This window comes from Conger conger, chromosome 4 (assembly GCF_963514075.1).
Source record: "Conger conger chromosome 4, fConCon1.1, whole genome shotgun sequence".
Taxonomy (NCBI): Eukaryota; Metazoa; Chordata; class Actinopteri; order Anguilliformes; family Congridae; genus Conger; species Conger conger.
Window position 1 is genome coordinate 48402458 of NC_083763.1, and position 20705 is coordinate 48423162.

Consider the following 20705-nt stretch of genomic DNA (forward strand, 5'->3'; position numbering starts at 1 on the left):
TAACATTAGCAACTTATATTATATTATTGCAAATTAACATACTAGCCAATTACAAACATTTTAGATTAGCCGAATTATTTTATTAGTTAACAGCTTGTTAGCATTTATATTACTTTAGCTATAATATATAAAAATAAAAATAAATGGTGTACGATACTTAATGCTTTCTGTCGACGCCAAAGATGGCATTTGCTGCGACAACAGCCTATATTTGATTGTTTATTGAGCGTCTCACTGTGCTGGAGTCGTAGTTCATAGAAAAAACCCAATCAAATATTGGACGCCTACAGGTTTTAGTGGCAAGTGCAACTAATATTAATTGGTCACAACTGGTTTATAACTCATCAATTGTAGTTACATGTAAATGAAGAAATAATGGATCATGTCTGGCAAAAAGGATGGTTCCTGTCTGGGAACCTGCCTTTCAATGGAATTAATGTGTATGAGTGCTATAATGTCCAATATTCTGTATGACGAAAGGTGCAGAAGATGTAAAACCACTTGAAGGCATTAAAATCTTGGATGTCACAAGGTAGGTGTACAAGTAGTTGTATTTTTACACATTTAGTTAATTTAGTTGAACTTTTTGTTAAACTTAATTACTCTTGTTTTAAAATTCTAAAGGGCAATTTCAACATTTCTCTTTGAAAGAGGTGCTGGTTTGAAAGAGGTGGCCTTTTGGTCTCATTGAATTGCAAATCAGTGAATGACCCGGAAATGGAAATGTTCATCACACTATGTGCATGTCCATTATGGTCTGTATGAAATTGCCTGTGGTTCTACCTCCTGAACCATGTGGGGTGATGATAGTGTATGCAATATTCTCCAGGGTTCTGGCTGGTCCCTTTGCAACAATGATACTGGGAGACCTTGGTGCTGAGGTGATTAAAGTGGAGAGACCAGGTGAGTTTGGGAGTGCTCAACCCAGTGGATGGTTAAATATGAACTACCATTTCAATCCCATTTTGGTAAATTATCCCATGCTTGAGGATTAAATTCAAGTTTCACTGCCAGAGGGAAATATTGTATAAATTAATGTACCTTAATTTTAACACATGAGAGAACCTCAAAATAAGTGAAATGTTGAAATGTTGCTGTGTAAATTTTACGTAGCATCTACTGCAATACTTTACTTAATGGTGGACTCTTAAGTTGCTGTGGTAAAGTATCATCATGTAAAATCATGGTCACTTTGGTATTGTTTCTGGTAGGTGGTGGTGATGACACCAGGGCATGGGGCCCCCCATTTGTTGGGAGTGAGAGCGCTTATTTTCTTAGTGTCAACCGAAACAAAAAGGTAGATGTTAGTTCCCCGTGAATGTTTCAAGGATTCAGTGCCTTAATTTAAACACTGGAGTCACATTTGCTAATGCAGGAAATGAATTGGAATTAAATTGGAAATGAAGCTGAATTTTCTCTACGACTGTGTTATGGCTGTCAAGATTTGTGAGGTATGCTTTGTTAATAACTGTTATTTAAAAAGTGATAAGAGGAAAGACATTTCACAAATAACAGTAACTAAAAACAAACTTCAGGTAATATTCCTGTGCATTTTTATTTTCTGTAGAGCATTGCAATAAACATGAAAGATCCAAGAGGAGTAAAGCTAATTTTGGAAGTAAGTGATTACATTTCTCAAATTCATTGTATGTTGTTCTCGCATATGTACATTAGATTACAGTCGAATTTGGACTTGCACATTATCTAAAATGTATAATTGTAAAATAGTGCACATATTTGAATGTGTATATACTGACTACAATTGCTTGCCTTAAATAGTTAGTCTCCTCATGGCTTGAAGGCGTGTATGTCAATACCAATAATCTGTTACTGGAATGAAGATTTAATCACCTTAGAAGTGAAAATGGGCCTTGGTCTCAATGCAGCCCAGCTGATGGTAATACAGGCAGGCTGAACTACACACACAGAGCCTGGGTTATGTGCACCACGTGGCACCATGGAGATGGCATGTGCCAAGCAATAAGCTCCTGGCCAAAGCATGGCTGCCCACAAAGGTCCCCTCAAGACTGGGGCAAGCAAAAATAGCTGCAGCGTACCATTTATGCATGGATGGGCACAGGTGCTTATTCGACAGGCTTCGCAGAATAAAATATGGCCTTAAACAACTGGCCTTGGCAGGATGGGAAGCAGCCAATGGGCTCTGGACAGCAGCAGTCGCATCTGTGAACCCCTGGTGGCTGGTCCAGCCTGGATCAGAATGATACCCATCCAGTGCCCACTGCTTATTCACTTGCATTAATTAATTAATTAACCAAGGTATTACAGTACTTTATTTATTTATAAATTCTGGAATAGGGGGCTTTCTTGGCTACGGGACAGGCAAAATATCCATAACTAGGGTGTACACCTGTGAGACAAAGAGGTCCACATTCACCCCCCCAAACATATCCCAGGTCTGTTTAAAGTTTGAGTGTGCCCAGTGACAGAAGGTCTGCCCTATTGTCCATGCATTAATTGTCAGAAGTTTCATGTTATAAGCCCATAACCTATTGATATTACCTAGCTACAGTACCTAATATGACTTCCTTATTAGAATCACAATGGAAGCCAATAGAAAATCAGTAGACGGTGTGTATTTGTTTGTTAAATAATTAGTTGTACTTTATGTACTGAATAAATGTCCAGAGATATGTTTATTATATATCAGTATGACTGCATGCTGTACTCTATTCTTTTCAGCTTGCGGAAGTTTGTGATGTCTTTGTTGAAAATTACCTCCCAGGCAAGCTAGCCCAGATGGGTCTGGGGTATGAAGATGTTCGAAAGGTGGCTCCCCAATTGGTGTATTGCTCAATCTCAGGTATGACTTGGACCAGGCCTCCCCTTTGCAACTGGCACAGCACTATTTAGGAAGAAATGTGGTGCCCCATGCTACTGTATATTACATTACATGTTATTTAGCTGATGCTTTTATCCAAAGTGACTTATAGTTGATTAAACTAAGCACAGGACAGCTGTGTGGATTCCAGTCATGTGCCTTAACCACTACGCCACAGGTGTAATGTACAGCTGTATAAATGCATCCTTCTCAGAAAGGTGCTCAAGGATGTTTAAAAAACAGAAATCGGTAATTGATATTTTAGCAGAGACCTCTCACTAACAAGAAATATGAGGGCAGAGGGTTAGAAGGCAAACAAGGTTTGGCATTCAAGGTGAAGGTTAGGCTGATATTTGTTCAAAATTTAGAGGGGTAATTAAATTACCTACCCCTTCATTAATGCTGCGAGCCACCTAGTTAAAAGAGCCGATTCCTTATGTCAGTGTTATCTTGATAGTCAGGGTAGCAAACTAATTCTGTCTTTCTTTACTGGTTAAAGATTTATCACCCAAGGGCATTTTACACAGTAAACCAACTCCACTAGAGCTGGGTTATAATTAAATTAGTTAAATTGTCAAGGTGCATGCCTAGAAGGGGTAGTTTTTATATCTTAATTTTTTAAGCAGCAGAGCTCTTTTCTCTGAATTCTGCAAAGAATTAAGTAGGCATTATATTATATCATGGTCATATTACTGTATTAATTCATTCTTTTGGGGGCGGGATGGGGAAACCAAAATGAACTACAGATAATTTGCAAAATCTTGCCACAAAAGTATTTTATTTATATTTATGTTATCTGGTTCATTAGAAAGATTTTATTTCCTGGAACTGCTTCATTAATAAAAGGTTTCCCCTCTTTAGTAACTCCAATTATGATGTACTCTTGCATCAGATCTCTGTTAAAGCGCATGCATGAGCTTTATTATTTGACCGTGATTATTTTGGCCATGCTGATCGATGAGCATGCTACTGAAGAGCTATCATGCTAGAGCAGAGGGAGATCTCATACCAGTACATGAACCATCATCAAGTTAAAGTCTCTGTTGAGTAACTTTGGACACTTATACAGGGGTAGCCCAAGATAGCATGGAGAGCATGTGTCCCACATTTCCCCAGACAGTTAACTCAGTTATGTCTTTCCTCTTAATCTGAATTTTACATGAAGCTACAACTAGGCAAACATCAGTTTTAAAGTATTGTATTATCACTAACATTGAATTCTTGCAAATGACAAATATACTGCATCTTGCTAGTGCTGGTAAGTTAATTAATGCAAGAACTGGAATCAGCTTTCATGAAGAGCAGAAAAGTGCACCATTCTGTAACTCCATTGCTTTATTCGGAAAGAGTCTGCACTGGCTCCTCCAGACAGAGCTCATTACAATGTACAAATCCACCTCCTCAGTAGAGGGCCTGCAACTGAATACTATAATTTGCTGAGAATTCACATTCACCACAGAATTTTGAGTGTAACTGCAGACATGTATTGCTCTGTGCATATGAGAAAGTGCAATGGTCCTGTCAAGGTCACACGGTAATGTAAATAACATGAAAAAAAAGAAAGACAATGTCCGATGGCTCCTGGGTGCTAAATACCCAAGCACATTTAATTCCACGCAGAACTTTATGTATTCCATTATGCCTGATCTTTGTCATCAAATCACAAATATAATAATATGCTATTCTTTTTTCAATATAAATACATAGTTAAACATATTTTCAGTGTTTTATTATTGTATCATTGTCTTATGAAGGCAGTGATATACAGTCAGTGAACATTTTATTAGGTATTTATTAGGCTTATTTTTCAGACTTATTACGCCTTCTGCTGCTGTAGCCTATCCACTTAGAGAGTTGACACATTGTGTGTTAAGAGATGCTCTTCTGCATACCACTGTTGTAATGCATCTGCGTTACTGTTGCCTTCCTGTCAGCTTTGACCAGTCTGGCCTTTTTAGTTTTTCACAGCATTCTCTACAAATTCTAGACTGTTGTGCGTGAAAATCCCAGGAGATCCCATTCTGATATTTGGTCTGAAAAACAGCTGAACCTCTTGGCCACATCTGCATGATTTTATATTTTAGTTGCTGCCACATGATTGGCTGATTAAATATTTGCAATACCAAGCTGGTGTACAGGTCTACCTAATAAAGTGATCACTGAGTGTACATTTTATGGTTATGAGTCAACTTAACCCCTTAGTTATCACCTTAGTTATCACCCCTTTTCTTGACACAAGCTTGGAAGTTGCATACACAAAATAGAATTGTTACTATTATTGAACCCTTTTGACTACAGGCATAATCCTGGTCAAAAGGTAACCTTTTGCTCAAGCACAGTGAAAGTGGAAGCTTTTTTTCTCACTGAAAGTATTTTCTGTCTTTGAGTGGATACAGATTATTGTGACTTTGGCTGGAATGCTTAGAGACACAATGGAGCCATGGCCACAACACTGGCCAAATCCCCTTTCAAATTTGTTGACAATATCACCATAAATGAGCAAGTTATGTCTAGACAGGTTTGGAGACTCCAAAAGGACACATGGAAACAAAATTCTATTTTGGGTCTTGTGACATGTGAAATACAGAATTTTGCTTTCTAAATTATACAACACTGCATCCTGAAAAAATAGTTTTCGCACTTTGCCCCGCCTGTCACTGTCCCCCTATCTCTCTGTCAGTAACTCCCTCTCTTTGCACTCTCCTCAGGCAGCAAAAGGTTGAGAAGATCCTAAAAAATTAAGTGCAATAATAACATCTTGTGTACTAATATATTAATTAAATATTTGTCAAATACCCAACCCACCATCAACAAGTCAAACACATTTGACAATTTCACATGCTATTTTTTATTCAAAAGCAGGCTGGCCCATTATTTATAAACATGCTGAATAATAATACACTATTTTTATGCTCACCAATACATCTCTGAAAATATCCACTATTGTGGAGTCAAAGGTGTCTTCACTGTCTTCCTCAGAAATAGTCACTTTGATGAGAGATTCTTTTGTTTGTTGTAAAACTTTTTACATACAATCTCAAGAACAGTTTTTGCCAAAGCGCAAGTCTGAAGTCTACCTTGAAAAAATACTGTGCACGCCTAACAGTACACTCTTGGAAACTGTAATTTGCTAAAATGTTTTTCAGTCATCACTTCAATAACGAATTGATGCTGTATTTTCTTACACACGGATTGAGGTAATGCATATACTATGCATATACTATGCATTACTGATACTGGTCAGAAAAGCTTATATGTGGTTTCATCGTGTTCCAGAGAGCCTATACAAAACATAGATAATATAATTCTTATGTACACATACTTTTGTAAAAGTATGCAACGACAATGATAATTCCTCCAGGGAAATTAAGTGAGTAATGGACATTCGATCAATGTTTCTCCGAGTTAGCACATTTTTAGAATTCAAAATGATTGTGCATTTGGTTTGCTGGACCCTTGCTGCAGCACTGATGTTACCTTATTTCTTGTAGTATGTGGATTTCCAAAATGCAGAGAGGGGGGCGAGGGGGGCGACATGGCTCAGGCTCAGGCAGTAAGAGCAGTTGTCTGGCAGTCGGAGGGTTGCTGGTTCGATCCCCCGCCCTGGCTGTGTCGAAGAGTCCCCGAGCAAGACACCTAACCCCCAAATGCTCCCGACGAGCTGGTTGGTGCCTTGCATGGCAGCCAATTGCCGTCGGTGTGTGAATGGGTGTATGAACGGGTGAATGAACGGGTGAATGAGATGCATCAATTGTACAGCGATTTGGATAAAGGCGCTATATAAATGCCAACCATTTACCATTTACCAGAGAAGGCCAGGTCCTCCCATGATTGTTTTGCCACCCACATTACAAAATAAGGAACTGTTGTCACTAAAGCAATGATATCTTAAAATATTTAAAATAATATTACGAACAGTGCCACAGGAAACTCCATATCCTCATATCACTATCCGGCTCCTTCCATTGTAATTTTTCCCTTGTTTAGACAACTACTCTAAAGAGTCCATTTCCCCCATGACCTCAGTGAAGGGCAGCTGGCTTCTGCCAAAACATAGTGTGTCCAACAGTTTGTTTCCAGAATTTCTTTTATTAATCACATTTTGATTCCATACGCGTAATGCCTGGAAAGTGAAATATGCTTCCCCGTATTATTCTCCTTGGTTATTTGTTTTGATTTGGCTTCGGTGACAATAGCTTGGCATAAGGAAGAAGACAAGGATGCTATAACATCAAACTTTTTTTCAACTCCCTTTTTACTCGCCGGGAAATATTATATCACATTTTTTTACCATTTAACTGTTACAAAATACTTCCATTGTGTGCATTCAAAAAAAATTTCTTTTTTGAATTCCTTTAGCCTGACAGAACGCAACCAGAAAAATGTATTATAGTTTGCTTTTTTAAAAAACATAAATCAAATCTCCCTTAAATATAGTTTCCTTTGCGTGTACCTAAATATCCCAGCTCCTGCAATATAAACCCTGTGGTCTTGAGGTTCATTACAATGTAATTTTCTAAGCACTGCTTACTTTGATTGAGTAAACACATTTGATTATGACATGTTAAGGGCATCTTAGGACAACTTTGTTGTCAGCTTTTATTGTGTTTCAGCTGTTGTGTATGTGTTGACAGGATATGGGCAGACTGGACCCATGTCCCATAAACCTGGGTATGACTCCATTGCCTCTGCCGTGTCAGGAATGATGCATATCACTGGGCCGGAGGTGAGGGAAAGCCAGCTGTTTGTTTGTGTTTGGATAAACGGATAAATCCACGAACATGTGGCTAAGTGTGCTTGCGTGTATTGTGAAATGTCTTTCTGCCAGCTTGTGTGCGTTTGTCCATTTGTGTTTATTCCATGACGCAGAACTGTCCCTACCTTACATTTCTCTGCCAGGATGGGGAACCAGTCAGACCTGGGGTAGCAATGACCGATCTGGCGACTGGGCTGTACACACATGGAGCCATCATGGCTGCTCTCTTACAGAGACAAAAATCTGGGAGGGGCCTTCACATTGACTGCAACCTGCTCTCCTCTCAGGTAACCATCACCTCTCAGGACACGGGCTCAGATCCCTCAGTAATTATGTTATGTACTGGTCTGAAGTATCGCGATTGGGAATATGGATTATTTGTCTTTATTTAGACCTGAAAGAATACAAAATAGTCTTATTTGCAACCATTTATTTCTGCTCCAGATAAGCATGCATTTTTTTTTAGTTCAAAATAAATGATTTTGAAAGAGCAATAAAGAAGAAAGTTCAGATTTATGTAAAAAAAATAGATTGTCCTTGGTCATCGTCTGCTCATGCCCCATACATTATTATAATTACGTACTGGCTTCAACTATGCAGTATACGGTGCTCTAAATGTGAACCATGTTTCTGGAGCTATTCCTCTGAATGAAATTTTGACATGTTTAAATGTAGATTACATTTACAGAATGCCTCCATAGATATTCCATCACCTGACTGAGCAGAGAAAAGATGCTCAATGTCAGCTCCACTCCATTGAAATCAATAGAGTGTGATATGGCAGTTTACACATCCTCCATCACAATGTATATTCTGAGATGGCATGTTGCTATGATCCGACAGACAAGGAAAGTTCAAAGCTACATTCACACCAGGCACTTTGGCTGGAAATAAATCAAATAGATGACACTGTTGCTCTTGGTGAAATGGTTTATGTCCCAATCCCATTTTTCTCACATCATAACATGGGACATACTACACATAAATCGTCATGGTGAAGGGACAGAGTTTATTAAGCACGTGGGAGATTTATAAAGAAATTCCAGAATGAAATGCATAGCATGAGAGAAAAAGCTCTCTGTTAGGGATGCATCAGAGATAGTCATTTGTGATGAATTGACATTCCAAATATTTGCTTCTGCCCTCCGTGCTAGCTGTGATTCTGTTCGTGTTAGGCGAACAGCTCACACAGTTCTCTACCTTATGGGTCGAATTGCCTCTGACCGAATTGCCTCTGACCGTATAATTTCACAGGTGTCTTACAGCTCTACTAGTACCATAAAGATTTATTGAGCTGGGAGGAAACTAGGAAACTCTGTAGAGCTTGTAGCAAATAAATACCTAGAGTCAACACAAAAAAGAACCACAAGTCCATGGAAAGCTCCAGATGATGAAGTGTTGCATAAAACAATCCTGTTTAGTTTTGTCACTCAGCAGGCTGGAAGGGAAAAAATAAATGCTTAATCAAATCTACACGTGTATTATGATCCAAAATTCACAATCTGCTACGGGTTATGCTTTCACTCTCCGAAAATTTCGGACATTTAATCGCCACCACAAACCACTGGCCAATGTCATTAGTGCACACAAAATTGCTCACGGTGCTGTGAATATCGTCATTTAGATGGTGTAGGTTCACTGGACCCAAACATACAGTGCAGTCCTTAAGTATGTGGCCAGTGGTACAATTTATTTTCTCCAGCGCCTGGATTTGAAATTAAACACTGAATATGAGTTTAAAGTGCTCACTGTCACCTTTATATTTACATCCATATCATGTGATCCATGTAGGAATTACTTCGTAGTCGCTTTCGGGACCAAAATTAATTGGACAGTTGATTTGTCAGGTGTATTCAATTGCTTCCTTAGTGCACAGGCTTAGTTCTAGGTTTTGGATTGCCTTTGGTGTCTGTTTTTGCCATTTGTGAATATGATGTCCAGAATTGTGCCAATGAAAGTCAAGGAAGCCATTTTGAGGCTGATATACTGATATTTTCCCGACCCGTTTGTAAAACGATTTCCCATGTGACATGAGTGATTATGTTTTTGCATAATTATTGGATGATGTTGCTAAATATAAACCTCTGAGCCCATGTGTCACACGCTGTGACATGCCTCTGGGCAGACAGAAGAGATGGACACAGGGAGGTAGGGTGAATGTCAGTTTTCAGTGTTTTATTCACAATGTGGAGCGGGGAAGGGAGAGGGAACAAGCGCAAACTAAAATAAACCAAAAGTCTTTCACCCTCCCAGGATCGGGGTCAAAAAAAGAAACTAAAATAAAGGCTAACAAAACCAAACTGTAGCTCTTCAGCTCCGTAGCTTGGACATTTCCCATTCAATGGAATCAAACAAAGCCTCACATTTTCCCCAAAAAACAGGTTCCACAATCAGGTACTGTTAATGTTCAGAATGGGCGGATGTTCAGATTTCTGAACACAGAGATCGATTTCAGTGGTCAGAACATTTGGTAACCTGTCGTCAAATTAGTGCGTGACCAGGCTCAAATTTTGAGTGCACAACCCTATCTGTAACACAGTTCTCAACGGCAGCAGATTGGAAACATTTTATGCCAATCAATTCTGATAGGCAGAAGCCATATGGAAGAGGGAAGAAAACATTAGAATTTGAACTGATGCATTTTTAATAAAATGATATGTGATCAACCAGCATGCCTACCCTGGATTTAGCATACAAGGCTTTAACTACAGACTGCTGGACATCAAAATTTTTGTATGCTACTTACTTGTCACTTTAATACCTTACCCCTAGGAGATTGTACGCTGAGCAGAAGTTGCTTGAGCACAGAGGCAGTCTATGCCTATACTGACTATAGCCTGTACAAAATATATATAATAACAATTCTGTGCAAAAGTACTTTTGTACAAGTATGCAATGGTAAAGTACCAAGAGACATTCCTGCATTAGAATCTAAACAGTTGTTCTTTGAATGATATTAGTACATATGAAAGATGTGGGTTGTTTTGATGGTTCCAATTATGAAATTGTTTAAATTCTTTTGTTGTGGTCAGGATTTTGTTTTTTGGAGATTTTTTTTATATCCTTCCTGTATTTAATTGTACCCAGGACCCAGAAATATCTGTACAGTCTCAAGTTTTTGAGAGTGAAATCTTGGCTTAGTTCTTTGCTGAATAGTGACACCCCCCCCCCACACACACACACACACACACACCGCACAATCACAAACATATTAAATGTCTTCACTTTATACTTGGGCTTTGTGGTTCCTGCTCCTCCTAATGCATAGTTCTGAATTCTATGTTTCTTTTGTGCCTGTGCTGTTGTCGGGCATGTTAAGTTGGATGTTAACATGCAGGGTGGAACTTTATAATTTTTGGTACTAGCCACCCGGGCTAGTGCAGTAACGTTTTTCTAACCCAGATACATTTTCACTTGCCCAAAATACACAATTCAATTTTAAACCATAAGAGCAAACATTAGACATAAGATTAATCTAAATATAAATTATTAAATGAACATCACAAAAATTCATGTAGTGTGATATATGTTCAATAACAAAACTGCACTTTGAAATAATTTTTAATTCATGTGATGCAGGCTACAAGTCCTGCCCTCACTCAACTACCCACCAACCCACCTCTTTCCACCTTACACAACTCAAGTAAATAGTTGTGCACACCTTAACTACAGAGAGCAAGTGCACAATGAGCCTATTTTGGTCGCACTTCATATTAGTTACATTAATAGTTATACGTTAGCAAACCATAGGATAAATGAATTTATTCCATTTTGGAATAAGGCTGTAACATAACAAAATGTGGGAAAAGTGAAGCGCTGTGAATACTTTCCGGATGCACTGTATAATAACTTAACCCTAAGATTTTTTAATTTTCATTCCAATGTGACTTGGCAATAACTAATATATTTGTTAACATAAATGAAAGATGTACCAATAAATAAAAAAAGCTTTATTGATTAACTTCTCAGTAGTTACTTACAGTGCCCTCCATAGTGTTTGAGACAAAGACCCATAATTTATTTATTTGCCTCTGTACTCCAGCAGTAATTACAGCAGTGTTTATACATACTCCCCCCATTTCAGGGCACCATAATGTTTGAGATACATACATCATTATGTAAATGAAAGTAGTCATGCTTCGTATTTTGTTGCAGTGTTTTGCATACCATGACTTCCTGATGTATGTGACCTATCAACATCATCCGAGTCTGGATATCTTATTTTGGCTAGTATTGCTGGTTGTCCAACAAGCAATACTCTAAAACTCTTTGCACTTGAATGGATCTCTCTGGGAATTGTGGGTTGGGACGGCATGGTGGTCTGAGGCTCATTTGACACCTTGGACCCTTGGACCCTCGATGACTTAAAGCCATTCATCCAACAAATGTGTTCCATACTGTATCAGCATAATTTAGGGCTGAATCTAGTCCCACCCCCCAAATCCCATTGGGATCCATTCAAATGCAAATATTTTTAGTATTGTTTGTTGGTCAACCTGTTCAGAAACTATTGTATTTATTAGATTTTTTTAAGTGAGCAGAGCAACCATGAAGTGGATATGTTTGTCGAATTGATTGTTCATAATAGACATAGCCTATCCCTACTGATAATGGCTTGGATATTTAGTTCTTAATTTTTTCATGCCTTGTTCTCACTTGGTTGTACAAGTCGGCAACTCAAAGTGACTACATTTTGCCTGAAATATTTCTGTAATTTGGGGAGGAGGGACAGGGTCCCACACCTCAGGCCCAGTTTCAGTATGGGGCCTAACATTGTGGGGGACAGATGAGGCTGTTTCAGATATTGGGGTTGAAACATCCCCTGCGCCCACCATGAAAATGTTACCTATGCCCAGTACCAAAAAAAAGTATAGTACATTAACCCTTTCAGTCCTGAGCCAACATGATGTGGCTCCACCAAAATCCCAAGGGGTTTTGGCTTTGGCTGAGAAAATGGAGGAAGTTTTAATATGGGCTCAAAACAACAGTATCTCAGTCATTTTGATTGGTTGAAATGGTGGCTCTTGTGATTTTGTGGTAGTTACGCCATTTCTGAAAGATTTCATATTCATTTTCTTTGTATTAGTCCCTACTTACTTTAAGGTATTTATTCATAGCACTATCGTGACTTTTCTGTCAACCTTTTGCTTTTAAAAGAATTCATGGAATTGTGGGAGTTTGAATTTTTAATTCTGATGACATGTCATGGCCCTGCTGCTGATTGATGGTTTATGGTGTTGTGATGAATTCATAAAACAGAAAAGGAGCTCTTTGTTTTCAGTTTGTTTTGTTTATATTTAAGGGTTTAGCAGCACGATTGCATGAAATATATTTAAGATGTGAAAGCTGACCGAAACAATATGTGCTTTGTGAATACAACACACCAGCAGCAAGAAGACTTAAGAGTACCAAACCTTAGCAATGTGATTACCAAACAATTTGCCATTTGATGACCAACTGCCTTCCTTGTGCTTTGAACTGGCTTGAGTTTACGTGAATACTGAGAAAAAATGTATTTCTATACTGCCATTATCTGCTTGGTAATGTGATTATGGATTATTACCTGACATTGGCTGCCCATGTCCAATTATTTTTTTAGTATTGATAAAATAATGGATTAGAGTCATGTTTTATCAGTGATTTATACCAAATAATTATTTTAAATGCTCTTCTAAGGACAATTATGGTTGTGAATTTTGGTGCCAGTAAACAAACCCCAACAATCGACAGCAGTCTTTAATTCCCTCCTTTTGAATTTGATTCATACTAATTGGAACATTTCATTGCAGATTGAAATCATTTGAACGTTTTGAACATTCAGAGAATGGAAGTTTATTTTGTCTTAATGTCCACAGACAGCTTCCATGTGTTCTACCTCTGTTAATAAGAATTTTACACATGGGCTGAGAGTACCAAGTGAAAAGATGCAGCTCTAGACTGCAGGTATTTTAAAGGATGGTAAACTTGTTTACACCCTCCTAATTGTTAGAGGATGTTATGGGTGGGCCTGATTACAAAGTGGGGACTGTAATTGTGGAAATAATAATAATTAAACACATTCACCAAATCAGAGATATGCCAGCCATAGTTTTTTTTAAATATTTTGAGAAGAGAATACCATGCACATGAACAGGCCATATCCTGTATCTGTATCTTTGTGTGGATTTTCCACACAGACACATTTTTACTTAACTGTCAGAATAATCAGCACAAGGTTTTCTGGTGTTTTCTGAGCAGAAGAGATCCGTTGGGCTGGAGCTATGTGAAAGCATAGTCTTTAGATCTGCAGGACACCATCTGCTAGAGACCACAGAACAGATGACTCGAGGATACTGCCATTTTTCCTGTTATAGCTTGTATCGTTCTGTATGCTGTTACCCATTTTTAGGTCCCTAATGGCCCATCAACCAATCTGTGTCACTGTAACCTAGTCCAGCAGAATTTCAAGCACATCAGGAAAACCACTAATCTCAAAAGGCAAAACATGAAACATTGCGCAATCGCTCTGTGCTCTTTAAAGGAAACAAGTTCATGCCTCTCAAGGGTTCTGTATATAATCCTTAGCACTATAACCTGCCATCTCTCAGAACGATTCTGTCATTTCTTCCCAATGAACACAAAGAGTTTCTTATGTAAATAATGTTTCTCCCCTCCAAGTACACATAATATGTTTGAGTGTTCTCTGGCTAGTACATTTCTACTTGACATTTTATTGATGGAGAAGTTTGGGAAAAAATCATTTTCATTGTTTCCTTGCCAAATTGATATCTTTAAAGAGGAGAATGTTCTGAACAGGGGTGGACTAGAGTGGGTTTACTTCTTGTGGATGTGGAGCTGAATGGCGTGGCTCTCGGAGAGGAGACTGCAGGGTTAATCTCTGACACATGATCTGCGCAATTACAGTAATCAACTGAAAATTGTAGCCAGTGGAGAACCAAGATTGGCATATCCGGAATGAATACAAACATGGGCACCGAGAGACAGAAGCTCCTTAAAAAATGTTTACAGTTTTGGTTTTGGTATAATTTTCAAACACAATGCTTGTTTGAAAATCATCATGAGGATGAGGCTCAGACTGCAAATAGTACAACTTTTTTGGGGTTTATTTCTCAGTATATCAGTGGACTGTGTTAACATTATTGCAACAGAAAGGTTTGTGTACATTCTTCCTGATACAGTTAATTGCTCTCCTTGCCCCATAGGAATTTATTTGCTGATAATATTCACAGAGAAATAAAACTGTTGCACATGCCAACACATAAACTGATTTAGTAAAACCGGTTGTAATTAGGCCACAGAGTCAAATAAACTGATTGTCCTCATTTGATCATGATGAATAAAATAATTGCCAGCGGCTCGCTATCGCGCAATTACTGTACAAAAGGAGTATGTCCTCTTTATCCATTCTTTCTATCCTCTGGATGTGTATGTGAAAAGAACCAATTGATAGGTGTGTTGAACAGTAAAGCTTAATTTGACGTTTACAGTCATATAGAGCTGTTGTTGGTTGTATTGTGACCAGAGTTTTACAGTCTGCGCTTGGTTTGTCAGCAACATTCTCAGCTTGTGATTAGACTTTGATCAGATCAAAGAACAGATAATAGTGAAACATTTACCTGTACTTGGACAGGATTTGGACAGTATTTGGATTCTCTGGCCTTTTTTTTTTTTTTTTTTTTTACTAGATTGTCTGCTTTGAACAAGGACTGTTCCATTATAGTTTTGCTTTCTTTATTCACACACATATTTCACAAATTTCATTTTACTTTCTAAGCTTAGGTGTGCTTGTTGGATACATGCTTGAGCAATCAGGAAATTGAGACGGGTGCGTGACTCAGAAACAATGGTAATATAAAGTCCCGTCAGGGCTTTATTCGGGACGAATCCCAGGAGCGTAGTCAAAACAAGCAAAGTCCATACACGTAGATCCAGCCAATAAGACAATAAATACTCCGAAAACACAGTGCCGAGGGAAGAGGCAAACTCGTAGTCGGTAGACGTGCAGGGAGGTCCGGTAGCAGGAGAGCTGTCAGCGGGGCAGAAGTACAGGCGGGCGGCAGGCAGGGTCGTAGTCGAGGGCGATGCAGAAGTCGTAACCGTAAACAGAGCAGCGAGGCAAAGGTACAATAACTGTAGGCAAGGACGTAGTCAAAAACAGGCGATGGTCAACGAAACAGAAATCAATAAACGATGGTCGAAAAACAGGCTTGGATCTTAGCATGAATCAATCAGTAAATAATGCTCAAGAGTTGCTTTGACGGACAAGAGGCAGACAATTTCGCAAAGAACAGAAGTGCGACTGGGCTATAAATGCGGGTGTAGACAGGTGTAGACAATTAGTTAGAGAGCAGCAAGGGAATGGAAAACAGGTGCGATGGATGACAAGTTAACAAGGTAATTAGTAATTGTTAGTAATAAGCCAATCCTACCCTGGCGTTAGTAAATTAGTAAATAGACAAGGGGATACGAAACATGTGGGAGTGAAAGACAGAAAGAGAGAGAGAGAAAAAGACGGAATGCAAGAATTGCGGAAAGACATGTAAAAGTGTATGTTAAACAACGACCAGTCTACGTAACAATAAACATAAATCAAAACGTAACACTAAACGAACTAAGACAATTACCACTCAACATAACAAGGTAAAATAATCGTAACGAAAACATAACTAACCATGACAAGACAATTAATCCTAACAAGAAATAAACTAAACAACATGACAAACCTAGACTAACATAATACATGATAAGACAATACGTGAAAGCTGTGATATGACAAAAAAAATTTATGTTAAGGCTGTGCTGTTGTCTGGTGCTGTAAGATCTTCAAATTCACCTGCCATTTTTCACTATCTGTTTTCAGAAAATAGTTTTAGTTTAGTTTTAACCCACAGTATTATGTATCTGTATCAAGTGCAAGACTTCATTCTAACATTGACCTTGACATTAAGGAGAGAAAGTTGAAACAGAAATTGATTACATGATACATCGTATGTGCTTGTTAGCATTATACATCAAATGTAATATCTTAGAAGCTGGTATCTACACAGATAAGTGTTCATGTCCAACCATATGGAAATTTTATTTGATAATGTGTGCAGTTTGTGTGAAGGAAGATTCTGAATCGTAACCTCCCAAAAATCTCCCAGTATTTTTATACATAGAATATAGAATGATAAACAAGGACATCAATTGAGCAAAAATCTTATCTGCCATTATTACTTGTGATTAGGGTTTCCTCCCTGAATGAAGCCACTTTTCACACTACATATTACAAACAAACTTCTCTCCACATCACCATCCATCCATCCATCCATCCATCCATTATCTGAACCCGCTTATCCTGTTCAGGGTCGCAGGGGGGCTGGAGCCTATCCCAGCATACATTGGGCGAAAGGCAGGAATACACCCTGGACAGGTCGGCAGTCTATCGCAGGGTACACACACCATTCACTCACACACTCATACCTATGGGCAATTTAGACTCTCCAATCAGCCTAACGTGCATGTCTTTGGACTGTGGGAGGAAACCGGAGTACTCCGAGGAAACCCACGCAGACACGGGGAGAACATGCAGACTCCACACAGAGAGGCCCCGGCCGACGGGGATTCAAACCCAGGACCTCCTTGCTGTGAGGCGGCAGTGCTACCCACTGCACCATCCGTGCCGCCTAGTCTCCACATCACATATTTTATTATTATTAATGGATTATAGTCTTAGTTATACAACTTTCAAAGATATCTACTGGGCTGTATGTATAGTGTGAAGTGTAATGTTGCAGTCTCAGTGATACAGGATAGTAATCATTTGTGTAAGAAGCACATCCCAAATCAAGTCAAATTCATTTCTTCGCACCCTGTTGAAGGTGCCATGGCCTGCTTAAGGAAGTTCAATACTCTGTTGCATACCACATCTGCATACCATGAATGTGCCAATATGGCCTTAACAAACCATGTTCAGATTTTCAGAAACATAGCCTTCACTCCAGATGCTCTCCCGATCTAAACTAGGAAACTGGGAAATTAGTTTGAAGGAATTGGTTTAATAGCAAATTACATCCCCTGAATTTGTATTTACGTATTTCACATCTGATTGTCAAGCTGGTTGGACTCATAGGGCTCTATTTTCCGGAATCAGTTTCACATGGCACACGATGCAGTCAATGGTGCTATGTTGCTAACATGAGGCAGCCAGACATACTTGAGGGGCAAAGCTAGATACAGTGTATGTGGAATCACAAGGAAATTGGATCCTCCTGGAGCTCTGCCTGAACAATAATGCCACAGGCTGTAGCGTGGAGTTGATGCAGGCCCAGAGAAGGCATATCTCATAAAGTGAACAGGCATTAAGCATGCTGTTTTGTTGTCATCAAGATCACTGGCTGGGAGCTCTCGACCTCTTGGTCTGGCATCACTCTGAGAATCTGCTCAGCGAAGTTGTGCTAAGAAGCTTAGTAAATGCTGCTCTCTGGCACCCCAAACCCATGCTTCAAGAGATGCTCCATAGCTACTAATCACTGCGCTATGTTTCGCTGGATGGATACGTGGTTATTTGTCAATTATAGTTATGTATTTAACTACTTCTGAAACAAAAATGTATTTACAGCACTGATTATGGGAAGCTGATGTTGCTTCTCTCTGCAGCCATTCATAGTGGAAACTCAGTTTACATACAGCCTGCAGATATTGTCTTATATTTCTTAGCTTAACGCAGGGATGAAATTGCATCTTAATTATGGGTAAGATGGCAAAAAAGTACATTTCCCAAAATGTTAGACTGTCCCTCTGGGAACACTTGGACGTTTTATCACATATTTCTTTTATTGTGAGGAATGTTTTATTTATTTATTGAATAAGTTTGCCAAAGAAAGACATAAACAAAATGTAGCTAGAGACTGGACTCAGTGTAGGCAATAATATGTGACTGTCGAGAAGGGATGAGAAATGTAAAAAGTGTTTATTTTTGTATCAGGTGGCGTGTCTCACCCACATCGCAGCAAACTATCTCAACGCTGGCAAGGAAGCTAGAAGATGGGGTACTGCCCACGGGAGCATTGTTCCATATCAGGTAGGAGTACACACCACAAGTCCACAACACGTACTTAGTTTGCCAGACTGCCACAAATTGCACATCAGTCTTGGGTGGGGAATATGTGCTGCACACTGCATGGGGAACCAGAAAATACTTGAGTAATTTCAAACCCATTTTACATCATTTGATGGGCTCCTACATATCCAGGCAAAATGTTGTGGAGGGAGTTCTGTTAATAAGCTGTGACCTTGATTTGCATATACCCCCTCTTCTCCATTTATGCATGGACTAGCAAGTTATTTTTATTGCAGTATTTTATTCAACTTAAAGGATTTATTATGATTGCTCGGAGGACCCCTTTGCACTAATTCCTTTATGATGTAATCGTAACTATAGGGATTAGTGGTTCTAGGCTAATAGCTGTGGCTTGTGGATTCAAATTTATTGTCTGGAACTCTCGCAAAGATAGTCAATTAAAATTAGTGTCATAAGTTCGATTCTGACACATTGCAACCATCTGCTTTCGGGAAGCTTGCTATGCTTGGCCTTTTCAACTCAGTCACACTAATGCAGCGCAAATTGGACGCAGTTCTGCTGCACTAAGAGCGGATTTGTGATGAACCGTGGTGTCATACTGTACATTTTAATTACATTTTCATGAGAAGTCAAATGATGGGTCGGAAGGTTCTGTATGTCTGGAAGGTGCTGAACTTTATTTCGTTTGGGCTCTCGGATCTTGTGACTTTGGGAAATTAAGCTGTTAATTGTGACGAATGAATTCACCCTTTGACTTCAGTGTTTCACCAGCTGCAATGTCAGAGATCATGTGATGGGGTGAGATGCATGTAACTGATTCATTGCAAAATGTTCAATTCATTTTGTACATTTGGTTCTGTACTCTACTCACTTTGAGTTTGAAAGGATACGATAAATGACAGATAAAATATTTCTGTAGACTTGAAAATGCGTTGTTCTACTTCTATCGGCAGTCATGTCATCGATGAAAACAAGTGAGCCCATTCCACTGGCAGCCATACAGGCCCAAGCCATAACACCCCCTCCAGCATGTCTCACGGATGAGGTGGTATGCTTTGGATCAAAGGCATTTCCTATTTTTCTCCACACTTTCCTCTTTTTCACTCTTTCCTCTATGTTCATCTTTGTCTCATCTGTCTAAAAGACTTATCAGTGGTTTGCATCTTGTAGTGTACCCTCTCTAGTACTGCTGGTGTAGTCTTCTATGTATTGTTCACTTTGACACATCTATGCCTGCATCCAGGAGTGTTAATCTGTTGGGCTGTTTCTGTCAGGAGGGTTTTTGTCCTCGGGTCTTTTGACATAATTGAGTTCACCAGTTTTTTCTTGTTAGAAATGAACCAAACTGTTGACTTGGGCATGCCCAGGGTTTTTGCAATGTTCATCCTGTAACAATAGTCAGCAGTAAGAGATTTGAGACTGAGAACTACCAGAGTCAATATGAATGCCTTACAATGTCATAAAAAAATATTTCAAAAAAATAATTGCTATTTCAACAGCTCAATAGCATGAAGTGGCTTCGGAAGGAATTTCCAACAATGTCCAGAAACTTTCTTAATGATAATTAAGACATAGACTCAGAGAGACCAAAGCAGTATATATCCTTCCAAAAACAAAGGAAAACAAAAAGTATGTAAAACGATTCCCCCAATAAACAAATGGTTTCCCCGGTTCCTTGCAGCCTTGTTGGACAATCACACTCTGTTCTAGGTGTGAATGGCTACTTCCTGCTCCCCTTTCAAGAGTACAACCTCTGCTTGCAATTGTTGGGTTAGGTCATGATAGCCATTCCTCCTCTTATGAGTGGTGTTTCACCCAATTCTCCCCTCTAGATTGTTTTAACGAGGAGGAATTTTGTTAAAAACCAGCCTCTAAACATGAAGTCAAATCTCTTAACCAGCTCTTTTAGTTCACTGTTGGTGCATTTCTTCAGTGGCCTTGTAACCAAATGATTTTCTTCTCTTGCAATTTTTAGCTGCAAGTTGTCTAGAAGAAATCTAGACAGCTGTCTGGAAGGAATCATTGTTGGTTTTTTCAAACCACCA

The 20705-nt window shown here is 39.0% G+C and overlaps 1 protein-coding gene across 2 annotated transcripts in view; it reads left to right on the top strand.

The window, feature by feature from the left end:
* Positions 1-20705, top strand: part of sugct (succinyl-CoA:glutarate-CoA transferase) — a 113678-nt gene that overhangs the window by 257 nt on the left and 92716 nt on the right. The window contains exons 2-9 of one of the 2 annotated variants that reach the window (XM_061239924.1): positions 481-532; positions 830-903; positions 1212-1297; positions 1568-1618; positions 2701-2821; positions 7474-7565; positions 7739-7882; positions 18565-18660. In XM_061239924.1, coding sequence (XP_061095908.1) covers positions 481-532; positions 830-903; positions 1212-1297; positions 1568-1618; positions 2701-2821; positions 7474-7565; positions 7739-7882; positions 18565-18660 — 716 coding nt within the window. The remainder of the gene's footprint in view (positions 1-480; positions 533-829; positions 904-1211; positions 1298-1567; positions 1619-2700; positions 2822-7473; positions 7566-7738; positions 7883-18564; positions 18661-20705) is intronic. The other variant, XM_061239925.1, reaches the window with a different exon arrangement.